Source organism: Tenrec ecaudatus, chromosome 4, assembly GCF_050624435.1.
Source record: "Tenrec ecaudatus isolate mTenEca1 chromosome 4, mTenEca1.hap1, whole genome shotgun sequence".
NCBI classification, from domain to species: Eukaryota; Metazoa; Chordata; class Mammalia; order Afrosoricida; family Tenrecidae; genus Tenrec; species Tenrec ecaudatus.
This window is the reverse complement of record NC_134533.1, coordinates 191,281,811-191,294,119: the sequence shown is the minus strand read 5'-3', so window position 1 is coordinate 191,294,119 and position 12,309 is coordinate 191,281,811. Positions and strand designations below refer to the sequence as shown.

Sequence of the window (12,309 nt, the reverse complement as noted above, 5' to 3'; positions counted from 1 at the left end):
CAAAGCAAGAAACAGGCTGCTTGGTGCTCTGGCAAACAATACATTGTTATGCAAGAATCTTTTGCATTCATGCTAAGCAGGGGAATGCAGGGGTTTTGACAAGTTAATTAATTTGTCTATTCTCTTACCTAAGCACTTCTGCCACTCAAACCCTTCCTGTGCTCCGAAGCTTGTCTCTCTCGTGCGCAAAGCCTCTTAGCATGCCTATAGGGGCTGGCACCGTTTGTTTTGTGGATCCAGGACAAGAGGTGTGAGCAAGTGCGTCTAGCTCAGGCTGAAAAAATGTGAGGCAGAAAAGTGCCGTGTCTCGGTTTACAGAGTTGCCCTGTTCAAAGTTTATCTGAAGTGCCAGAGAGGCCCCTTTGTATTGGGGTGTTTAGGAAATGAGGAGCTCTCTAAGTTATAGGTCTAGGAGCAGGCGCTCCTCGGGACTGAGTAAAAGGGTGATGGTGATGCTTTAAACACGGGGCAAAGATTGGTCGTGCAAAGCACAAAAGTAAAATGAACTACCAAGAGGAAATTCGTGAGATGTGGTAGTCCCTACTCAGCAACTGTTTGTGACAGAGGAGAGATCTAACGTGAAAAGTAAGAGCAATAGAAACCAAAGAACCCACGGGATTTTAAAGCAGAATACAAAAGCATGAAGCATAAAGGAAAATATTGACAAGTCAGACTTTGATACAAGTAAGGGCAATAACCACAGACCTCCAAATACTCCAAACTCGCTGCCATCAAGTCGATTCCAACTCTGCGTGACGCTATTACAGCACAGGGTAGAACTGCCTCTGTGGCCTTCGGACACTGTAACGCTTCACAGTAGCCTGGTTGGTGGGTGTAACTCTTCACAGTAGTGTGGTTGGTGGGTTTAGAACTGCTGACCTTTTTATTAGCAGCCCAATAAGTAGTCCCCCACACGGCACCTGGGCTCCTTCTCAGGCACACGCTAGAAGCTATTGGCAACGTTTATATCTGTTAAGGGACTCAAATCCCAAAGAAGAGAATTTAAAAACAAGTCAGTAAGAGAAACACAGACGACCCGATTTTTAACTTGTGCCAAAGGCTCCGTCAAATGAGGATACTCAAAATGCAAATAAGCACATGAAAAGTGCTCTCGATGTTGTCCAATATTTGGCTCATGTTCATGAATACTACAAGAGATGCCACTAAACAAGCACCGTAGTGGTGAACATGAAAGAGGTGGACAACAGCACCATGTGAACCAACATGTGAGGAGGCTGTGCAGCACTGTCAGCCTCATACACTCCCGATGAAACAGAGATACCATCCTTTTGGGAAGAATGGATGAAAGCGAAACCTCTATCTGCCCTATCGGCACCCCTAGGCAGCATATTCTCTGGAGAGCTGACAGCACACGGCAATGAAAAAGTCACTATAAGAATAACCGTGATGGGCCATCTAGCTCAGAAGCAACAAAGTCCACATGGAAGAACACACCAGCCTGTGTGATCGAGTGGTCCCAAAGGGATCAGTTACCAGGCATCAAAGAACAAAAAATCATATCATTGACTGCACACCTCCATGATAGGATCGCTGAAGACAAATGGGTGCATAAGCAAATGTGGTGAAGAAAGCTGATGGTGCCCGGCTATCAAAAGAGATAGTGTCTGGGGTCTTAAAGGCATGAAGGTGAACAAGCGGCCATCTAGCTCAGAAGCAAATAAGCCCACATGGAAGAAGCACACCGGCCAGTGCGATCACGAGGTGCCTAAGGGACCAGGTACAAGGCATCATGCAAAACAAAAAAAAGATATAAGTGTGTGTATGTATGTGTATATATGTGTATATGTACATATGTATGTATATATATGTATATATATATCATATTAAATGAAGGGGGAAGTGCAGAGTGGAGACCCAAGGCCCAAGTGTCGACCAATAGAGATCCCCTCATAGAGGGGTTTAGGAGAGGAGATGGGTTAATTAGGGTGTGAGGTAGTATCGATGAAGAACACAGCTTTCCCCCAGATCCTGGATGCTTCCTCCCCCCAACTACCATGATCCGAATTCTACCTTGCAGGGCTGGATAGGACAGAGGCTGTACACTGGTGCATATGAGGGTTGGAGGTACAGGGAATCCAGGGTGGATGATACCTTCAGGACCAAGGGTGTGAGGGACGATGCTGGGAGAGTGGAGGGTGAGTGGGTTGGAAAGGGGGAACCGATTACAAGGATCCACATGTGACCTCTTCCCTGGGAGAGGGACAGCAGAGAAGGGGGGAAGGGAGACTCCGGATAGGGCAAGATATGACAAAACAACGATGTATAAATTACCAAGGGCATATGAGGGAGGGGGGAATGGGGAGGGAGGGGGAAAAAAAAAAGAGGACCTGATGCAAGGGGCTTAAGTGGAGAGCAAATGCCTTGAGAATGATTGGGGCAGAGAATGTATGGATGTGCTTTATACAATTGATGTATGTATATGTATGGATTGTGGTAAGAGTTGTATGAGTCCCTAATAAAATGTAAAAGAAAAAAAAAAAAAGAATAACTGTGATGACTCTCCTAAGCGTGAAAACCGGACATGGCCATCAACAAGAATAGGTAGTCAACAACAGAATGCGGCCGAGCAATACAAAAGTGTGAGTGAGTGGCTCGATCGAACAGGATAATGGCCGTATGGAATGATGCTCCCCAAAGAGCCCAGCAGCAAAAGGATCCCAAGGACAACTATCAAAACTAATCTAGGGTGATGAAGTCAAAGTAGGCCTTGCCTTGTGGTATTGATCACAAAGGGACAAGAGGATGTCACGTTGGGCAGTAGGAGTGTTCTTTAGATTGATCTTGGCATTGAGTGCCCAAGGAATGAAAAGATCATAGATTCCCCCCCAAACTTTTAAAAGCCCCCTTATATGTGCATATATTTATATTCATTGAGCTAGACAATTAAGACTAGTACACATTTAAATACATGCTATTCCTTAACAAAGAAAAACATGTTTTTAAAAACAAAATTAGACTATTTCAGAGCAGAAAACCAGATGGGAAAAATGTGAAAATATACTCAAATCTATTTCTCTCTCTCTCTCTTCATAATGCCACTTACAAACTAATAAAAACATTAAACTCAACTAGATATATAATACTTTTGATATAAATGTTTCACCTTCTATAGATGTCAGGCTGTCCCTAAGAAGATGTATTATTGCTTGGTGCTGATTAGCATTCACAAGTAGTGCAGGTCACAGAGTACAACTGTCCTCCAGGGTGGTCTTGGTTGTAATCTTTGCAGGGATTTGCCCTGTGGCACAGTGGCTAACAGCTCAGCTCCTAGCAGAAAGGTTGCTCCTTTGAATCCACCCAATACTTTACAGGCGAACATTAGGCAATCCCTTTCTGTCAAGATGACAGTGCAGGACAGATGGGGTGTTCTACCTTATACTATAGGATCGCTCTGGGTCGGAATTATCTCCTCAGCAAGGGTTTGGTTTGGGGAGGTTAATCTTTACCCACGAGGGTGACCTGCGCAGCGGACAGGTTTGACCTGCCAATCTTCCACTTAATGGCTGAGTACTGAACTTGTGACACCAGGGTTCCTCATCAAACCAAACCAAACCCAGTGCCATAAAGTCAATTCTGACTCATAGTGACCCTGGGTTTCCGAGGCTGTAAATCTTGATGGGAGCAGATAGTCTAATCTTCTGAGGAGTGGCTGGTGGATGCAGAAATCCCAACCTTGTATCAGCAGTCCAACCTCTACCTCACGCCACCAGCAGGACACCTCAGAATCAGAACACCCACCACCGGGACACCTCAGAATCAAAACGCGATGCCACAGAGGGGAAGGTGACGCAAGGCCACCCTAGAGGAGCGGGTAGAAGTGCCCTTTTGGGTTTCTGAGACAAACTCTTTACGGGAGTAGAAAGCCTCCTCTTTCACCTCAGGAGAGGCTGATGGCTTCAAATTGATGACCTTGTTCTTTGCAACCCAGTATACCACCCAGGATGCCCGCTCGGCTCCCTCCACGGCTCCAAGGTAAGTGAAAGGGTCCATTCCAGTCACTTAGTGGTTTTCTGCTTCCCCTTTGTGTGTGCGAATCAGGTGGAAGAGCAGATTGGCTTGTTATCCAGCGCTCCATATGCATTTTGATTCATGGCATTGTCTGTAATTCCACAACGTCACAGCACCCTTCCCGTGACCTCCCAGTGTACCACGCCCCTTTGTCTTTCTGTCCTAGTCCTCCCTGGCTACTGACTTTTATGCCTGGGCAAAAGCTACCCTTTAATCTTATAGTGTTGCTTGTTCTAAGGAGCCTGCACCTCTCTGCTGGTATTGTTCACCTTACAGATCAGTTTGGCTGAACTTGAGCCACAGAGGTGAGGTCAGGTCCAGCCCTGTGGGGTCACATGGGGCTTTGGTCCTGGGGGTCTCACCAGTCCCTATTAGACCAGTAAACCCAGTGCTTGTGATAACTAGATAACTTTGAGACTCGTCTACATTTTTTGCCCACTCTATCCAGGTTATTGTGATCCCTTTCAGCGTGGTCAGCAGTGAAAGTTGGGAATCCTCTACTTCTGGTCTCAGGGTTGTGGCAGTCTGTCCTTCTGTAAGCTCATCCCTTCCATATATCTTTGGCTTTCTTCATTCTTCTTTGCTTCCGAAGAGGAGAGACCAATCGTTGCAACATAGATGGCATAAGATCCTCTCTGAAAGAACTACTATGGGATATAGTCCACAAGAGAAGACAAAATGAAACACCGAGCGAAGTTTACAGGTCAAGAATCAAGTAGCATGGGAACTGGTGGAATATGTTGGCAGTCTCAGCTATTGGCTCTGATCAACCAAGAAGTTGTTTTTGTGCCATTCTAGACAAGAATAAAGGCAAGATAAAAGTGTTCAGTGAGTCGTTTAAACATGTTCTTACTGTTTAATTGTCAATTATGTAAACTTTTGTTTCCCTGTTACTAGTACACTAAAGTGTCTGATATGAGAATAGATGCAATAGAGATATTTTTAAGCAGTGAAACTTTCAAATAAAGAATACTTCTTAATGGAACATGTAAAGTCACAAGAAAACCTTGTAAATCAATATGATCACACACATTTGGTAAATCACCTCTCAATATAGCCTGACTTCTATCTTTTAAGGTTTCCAAAATGTTTACAGTTTTAAATAATTGGGGGGGGGGGAATAGAAAGAAGACAACTATTTCATGATATGTGAAAAAATTACACAAAATTCAAACTGCCTTGTCTAAAATTAAAGTATTTCGAGAACACACACAGTCCTGATCATTTATTTATGTATCGTTTCTGGGTGCTTTCATGCAGAGTTGAGTAGTTGAGACAGAGCCCCAATGACCCCCAAATGCTTAACATATATGCTCACAGGAAAAGTACACCAAACCCTTTTCCACAGTTTTTTTTTTTCATGTTAAAAAATATGAACAAGATACACATGGCCTCTGAAGAGTGTTTCCCTCTGAAGCAACCAGGCACTTGGGAAATGAGCTAAAGAGAGTACACAAGGGGATTTCCTAAACGCGCATCTAAACGTGCAGATGAAAACATTTTAAAAATCTCTTTGGTGAGTATAAAGATGTTATATCCATCACTGTGTTGCTCTACATGTTTAAATACTCTAGAGCATAGACTTTTTGTGTCCGTGGTTGGTGCAAGATGCGGTACTATCTTAAACACTTAACATCTGTCTTTTTTGATTTGGTTTGGTTTTTACCCAGAGCTATCAGTGATGAGTAAAGGTTTGACCATCAGGATGTGAACCTTAATTTTGGACTTATAGGTCAACCGTGGTGTGCTTAGCCAGGAGTTCAGATGAAAGCATTCAGGAAACTGGTTTTCCTATAGAAGCAATGCCCCCCAAATCAAAACCTGTTGCCTTGGAGTAGATTGTGATTCACAGAGGCCACATAGAACAGTAGCCATGTGTCCCACGGGGTTCCCACGGCTGTAACTCTTTGTAGGAGCAGATTGCCATGTTTTTCCGCCCTCAGAGAAGCTGGTAAGTTGAACTGCCAGTGATTTGGTTTACTGCCTAGACCTTCAACCCCATTGGCACCAGGGCTCCTTTGGGTCTGTCTCCTCATTCTCTGCCACCCAGTCCATTCAGACATATAGCGAGTCTATGGGAAAAGGCAGAACTGCCTTCTAAGCCAGACGCAGGCCCTAGAACCAGAACCTAAATGTGTTTGAAAGGCAAAGCAGATCTCTGCTTCTACCAATGCTCAGTCAGAAAATGGAGTCACACAAGGGACCGCTCTGATGGAGGTGGGGTAGAGACTAAAAGGATACATCTCACCCCAGTCCTTTAACAGAGAAAACCTAAACCCCAAACTCATGGGTGTCACATCAATTCCAACTCATAGTGACCCTGTTGTCCTAGGTAGAACTGCCCCTGTGGGTTTCTAAGATTCAAACTCTTAAAAAAAAAAAAACCAAAAAGTTTCTTTGAGATATAATGAATATCATGCAGTTGACTAGTTAGATCATATTAAGAAGGGTTGTGTATTTATTCCACAATCAACTTCGGAACATATTCTTCCTTGTACCCATTGCTGTGGACTCTCTCTTTCCCCCCTCAACTTCCCTTCTGCGCCCCCAGGTAATTATTAATCCACTTCATAGATCCACCCATCCAGATTTCCCTACACAGAGAAACACCCAAAAACACAAAACAAAAAGACCCAGCAATAATGATCAAATAAAATAGAGAAAAATCTCAATCAAAAGAAAGCAAAATTATTAGAAACTCAGAATAAATTCAAAATGGGTCAAAAGGAGATCTAATGACAAAGTGTTCCCTCCCAGCCTGACTACAACCGGTGAAACCCACTTTACCACGGATGCTCTTTGTCTTCTACAGCTGCGCACATTCCTAGACTGTGGTCAGTGGGAATTCAATGGAGACTCAGTTTACATGGAAACCCTGCAAATGAATATCATTCCCCAAAGTGGGTGTTTAGAATGTAGGCTTTGGTACCACTCCCTCCTCTGAGTTTGGATTTTATTATTTATAATCCTTGGATCACACAGGCTGGTGTGCTTCTATGGGGATTCAGCTGACTCCTCACTAAGATGGCTGCTAGAATGGGTACTTGTTTTGAGACAAGCCCCCACAGCTCTTTTTTCTAATAGCCAGGCACCATCTTATTTCTTCGCACTTTCCTCTATCACCCATTTTTTCATTGATCTCCTCATGAGGGAGAGCACCAAGCAGAGCCACACAAAGGCTATTACTCTTTACAGGAATATATTATAGGGTACATGAAAGACCCTAAAGTGGATTGTGATGATGACTGTACAATTTAGTAAACTTCCCAAGCTCCCTGACTTGTATAACCTAATAGGGTGAATTTTATGGGATGGCACTTGTATCTCAAAGTGGTCATGTACTCATCTTTTCAAAACGTTGGGAAATTTGAAATTAAGATGTCAGTGAGACTCAAGTTCCCCTCTCCTGTTTTACTTCCCTTGCTTTGAAACTAAAAAACTCACTGCCATCCAGTAAAGCAAGAGCCAGATCTGGAAGGATGGTCACCAAGATTGAGCATCCAATAGATTTATATGTCAATGTGAGATTTCCCCCCTATATACACATAATTGGTATTACATTGTATCAGTGTTTCTTGGAGCTGTATCTATGTTACTGGATCTGTAAAGACCATTCTTTGTAATTACTGTATATTTTATTATATGAATACTCCACAAGTAACTCTCAGTGGTGAAGCTGACCCCATACAATTTTTACTTTCCATGCCTTTGCTTTGTTTGCTTGTTTGTGTTTTGTTTATTTGTTTGTATGGCATCCTTACCTTAGTGAGCTGCAGATATTTAAAAACTGAAACATTGTCTTTTTTCATGCTACCTGACAGCATAATAGAATGCTCCTAACACAAGTCGAGCTTCCTAAATGTTCACAACCACCTGCCTGTGAAGAGGAGCTAAAAATCCAAACTCACTACCGTGGAGTTGATTCTGATTCATAGCAACCTTATAGGACAAGGTAGAACTGTCCCTGTGGGTTCCTGAAACTAATGCTTTCTTTATGGGAATAGAAAGTCTCATCTGTCTCCCAGGAGCGGGTGGTGATTTCAAACTGCTCTTGCATTTAGCAGCCCCATGGGTGAAACCACTATACCACCAGGGCTCTGATGAAGAGGCAAGATGCCTCCTGAATTCTTTTTTCTGGAAATTTCCCTGCCTGGTGCCTATAACGCACTTGAATAGACCTTAAAATTATAGCCTTTCAGCCTAAGGCAGAATGTCATCTGGATACTCTTAGCAGTAAAATAATGAAAAATCATATTCACAAGCCTTATGATGTCACAATAGTGATGTCACAAGCCATTCACTCTCCAGCTAGTGAAGATTTTCAGGAGGCATTGAAAGAAGGCTGGTTACTTCTGCTTCGAAGCCTTCTGGAAACAGCCTGCCTCTTGAATCCTGGGGTGACTTAGGAGCAGGTGTGAGAGGTAAGTTAATTTTAAATGTATTATTAAAAAAAAGTCAAACATGAAAAATTTGACATAAGTGTCACCTAGATTCTACGGTGAACATATTGCTCTTCTTGTTTTATCACACATCTGTCTATCCACCCATCCATCTGCCCATTGGTGGCTGCATTAATCCATCTTATTTTCTGATTACATTCCAAAATGTTATCAGGATATGTACCTTTCATGATACAAATGATGAACTCAAGTAGACCATTTCTGGAATGAGACACTGTGCACACTGGGAACCCACATTACTCTCAAGATGTTTAAGGGTCCGTTCACATTATGACGTGAGAAAGTTTGATCAGGGCGTCCTAGTGTTCAAGACTCTCATTTTATCTCATTTTGGTGAGAATGGCAAACACAATTTTGAAAACACCTTAGCAGCACCAACGGAAGCAAGCACCTTAGAGCCAAGAAAGCAAGCCCTGTACGCAGGGGTCCTGATGGAAGCAGAGGAGTCATCAGTCTCAGATGCTCCAGCTCAAAACATTCAAATTCAGTGCCCCACGCCTTTGAGAGCCTGCCCCTCTTTATAGAGAGCCGTGGCTGAAAAGAGCCTCATCTTTCTCCCAGGAAGTAACTGCTGTATTTGAACCACTAACCTCGCAGTTAGCAGTCCAATGCCTAACCCACAGCTCCACCAGGATTCCCCTTATTTAAAAGGAACAAAGAATTCCAGGGGAAAGGTTGGGAAAAACTCACTGGAAACGAATGGAATGGGGACGAGCATGTTTCCAGGAGGAAAACCCGTGCCTCTTAAGAAGCCTCCTGTGTTGTTAGCTGGCTGCGAGCTAGAAGGCCGCAAGAATTTTATAAGCACATCATGACCCATTTTACACATGGCAGCATTTGCCCGGTAAAAAGTAGGGCATTTCTGAAATAGTTTTTAGCTTGTAAAAACTGTTTTTGAGAGGCTTACCAGGCACAACTTTCAAATGCAAAACGGAAATGTCTCCGAAACATTGCTTAACCAAGCTCATGGCCATCCCAAGCAAGAGGGGGGAAAGTGAGTCAAAAACAAACAAATTTGAGATCCCAATCAACAGTTCTCTGTTTAATAATATTTTTCCTTTTAATGTGAGTGCTGGAGGTATCAAGCTTGCCAAGTATGGCTAATGATGAAAGAGAAAATAGCAACGAGTTATAATCCCACTTCAGTGCTAACATTTTTCAAACTTCTGGCAGAACATAGCTCGGACATCGCGGTTTTGGACAACGGTCTTTGTAACACCCAGTACTTTCCAAAGAAACACCAAACAAACCACGAGTGCATTGAGTAACATTGACCTGGTCTAGAAGTTGCTAGAAGAAAGTGTTCTTAATTTTAAAAAGAACAGAGAAAAGGAGAGGAAAGTGCTTTAACCCCCCCCCTCCCCCGACACCCCCGTTTATTTTGGTGAATTAGCAAGCAAGAAAGGATTAGCCTGGACGGGTACTTTTCAAAAATATTTCTGTCCCTCCGGCTCCCGCTAGGGTGGAGGAAGTTGCTGCGCTCCGAGGGAGGGTGGAGAGGAGGGTGGAGGCGCCCGCCGCTGCCCCAGGCTCCAGGGTGCCAGGGTGGGCGGCCGGGCGGCCAGTGGAAGCCAACAGCAGGTGCCCGGGTCCCAGCGCCCCTCCCGCCCCCAGCACCCCTTTCAGCCTCCCCATCCCCCCGGTCGTGGCTTCGCCCCTGCTGGGTGCGCGCTCCGTGTGGAGGTGTGGGGGCAGGGGGCGCGGAGGAGAGGCCGAGGGGGATCCCTGGCCCCGGCACTCCCTACCCGCTCCCCCAAGCCCGCAGTCCCGGGGAACATGTCCGCGGCCGCGCGGCCGAGCCGGGCACCGGGGAGCCGAGAGCCGGGGAGCAGGGCCGCGGGAGGGCGTGTGCAGCGGCGGCGGCCGCGGAGCCGCTAGTCCCCTCCCTCCTGGGGGAGCAGCTGCCGCCGCCGCCGCCGCCGCCGCCACCGCCGCCGCCGCCACCAGCGCGCGGGCCGCGGCCGGAGCTAGCGGGGCGAGCGGCGCCCGCGGGGGAGGGCGGGGGCGGGGAGGGGGGTGGGCGCAGGGGCGGGAGGGCGTGGGGGGAGGGTCTCGCTCTCTCGGCGGCCAGAGCCCGAGAGGGAGACCCTGGCGGCGTGCCTGACACTCGGCGCCTCCCGCCGAGCTCCGCGGAGGCATGTCCGAAGCTGGCGGGGCCGGGCCGGGCGGCGGCGGGGCAGGAGCCGGGCCAGGGGCCGGGCCCGGAGCGCTCCCCGCGCAGCCCCCCGCGCCGCCGTCCGCGCCCCCGCAGGGCTCCCCGGGCGCCGCCGCCGCCGCCGCCGGGGGCTCGGGCGCCTGCGGACCGGCGACGGCGGTGGCGGCGGCGGGCACGGCCGAAGGACCGGGAGGCGGTGGCTCGGCCCGGATCGCCGTGAAGAAGGCGCAGCTGCGCTCCGCTCCGCGGGCCAAGAAACTGGAGAAACTCGGAGTGTACTCCGCTTGCAAGGTAGCCTCGCCGCGCCCGGGCCGCGGGTGGGGCGGGGGACCCAGCCCCGGGGGGGCCCCCTGTCCCCGTTCCCCTCCGCCCCCACTCCCGCCTCCCGCCTGGGGCCGCTGCACCGCGGAAGTGCTGCTGCCGCCCGCGCCCAGTTTAGGTCTTTCTTGGATAAGAGTCCTTTAGGGTCGGAAGAAGGGGAGGGGGGTGGAGGTCGCCAGGAGAGCGCTTCATTCCTCCCCTGCGGACTGGGTCGCCAAGGTTTCTGAGCTCCCGGGTTGCCCTGGGGCTTTGTTGCTGCGTAGGAGCTCGCCAGAAGCGCTTTCCGAGCGAGCGGCGGAGCTTAGGTGTGGCGGGGCGCCCCAGGGCCAAGGAAAGATCTTGGGGACCTGCGCGCTCCTCCACCTGGTCTTTCTCCGCGCCCCGTTGGGAGGGGCTGGGTGGCAGGGGTGAGAGTGGAGGAGGCTCCCGGACTCCAGGCGCCTGGGGAGTGCAAAGGGGGCGGAACGCGCTGGATTGGGAGGTGGGCGCCGTGCGAGAAGAGGGGTTCGGTTCTGGAGCGCCTCGGACCGAGGGTGCTCCGCTGCGCGTGATGACAGCCCTGTCATTATTGTATTATTACTTGTTTCGTTAAAACGCTGTCCCAGCTGCTCAGGGTGTAAACCGGATCTGGCAAGGTGACAGCTCCTGGCGGCGGGCGCTGCTGCTCAGTTTGAGGGCACACATTCCTCGCCAGCCTTTCTCAGCCCCAGCTCCCCGCTCCCGACGCCTCCCCCGCCCCACCCCCAGCTGTAGACCCAGATGTAGGGACCGCGCTCCTGCGGAGGGAGGATTGCCCGAGGCCGAGGGGCAGGCTGGCCCTGCGCTGTCAGCAGCGGCTTTGTTTTGACAGGGTGACAGCTGAGGGGGGCGGGGACTTGGCCTTGTCAGCTCCTGCGGCCTGTGGCTGAGGCGGCGAAGACGCACTCACGTTCTCACCGCCTCCCCTGTATTCCTCCCGCCTGCTGCAAATGGGGCCAAGTTCCCAGATTCCCACAACCACTCTGCAGTCACCCCTGCTGAATTTTGGTGTAAAGATAATTAAGCCCGCTAGAACATCTCGACTTTCCCGAAGATGCTGTTTTTAGTTCTGACGCAAGTTTGCCTTTATGGTGAAATGTCTGTACTTGCTCTTATCCCAACCGCTAAGAGCGATCATATATTTTGAGCATCTACTGTGCACCCTACATGGGCTCAATAGATATTTATTGGGCGCATGTAGGATCTAACATGGTGCTTCCCGAACTGTAATGCACATAGCAATCACCGGAGTACCTTGTTAACATGCGGATTCTGAATAAGGAGGTCTGAAGGGGCCTGAGAATCTGCACACCTCAGAGACTTGCA

At 48.3% G+C, this 12,309-nt stretch overlaps 1 protein-coding gene across 1 annotated transcript in view; it reads left to right on the top strand.

Moving 5' to 3' along the window:
* The first annotated feature begins 10,611 nt into the window (after nucleotides 1-10,611).
* Nucleotides 10,612-12,309, top strand: part of KAT2B (lysine acetyltransferase 2B) — a 102,059-nt gene continuing 100,361 nt past the window's right edge. The window contains exon 1 of the mRNA XM_075547170.1: nucleotides 10,612-10,935. Coding sequence (XP_075403285.1) covers nucleotides 10,627-10,935 — 309 coding nt within the window. The 5' untranslated portion in view covers nucleotides 10,612-10,626. The remainder of the gene's footprint in view (nucleotides 10,936-12,309) is intronic.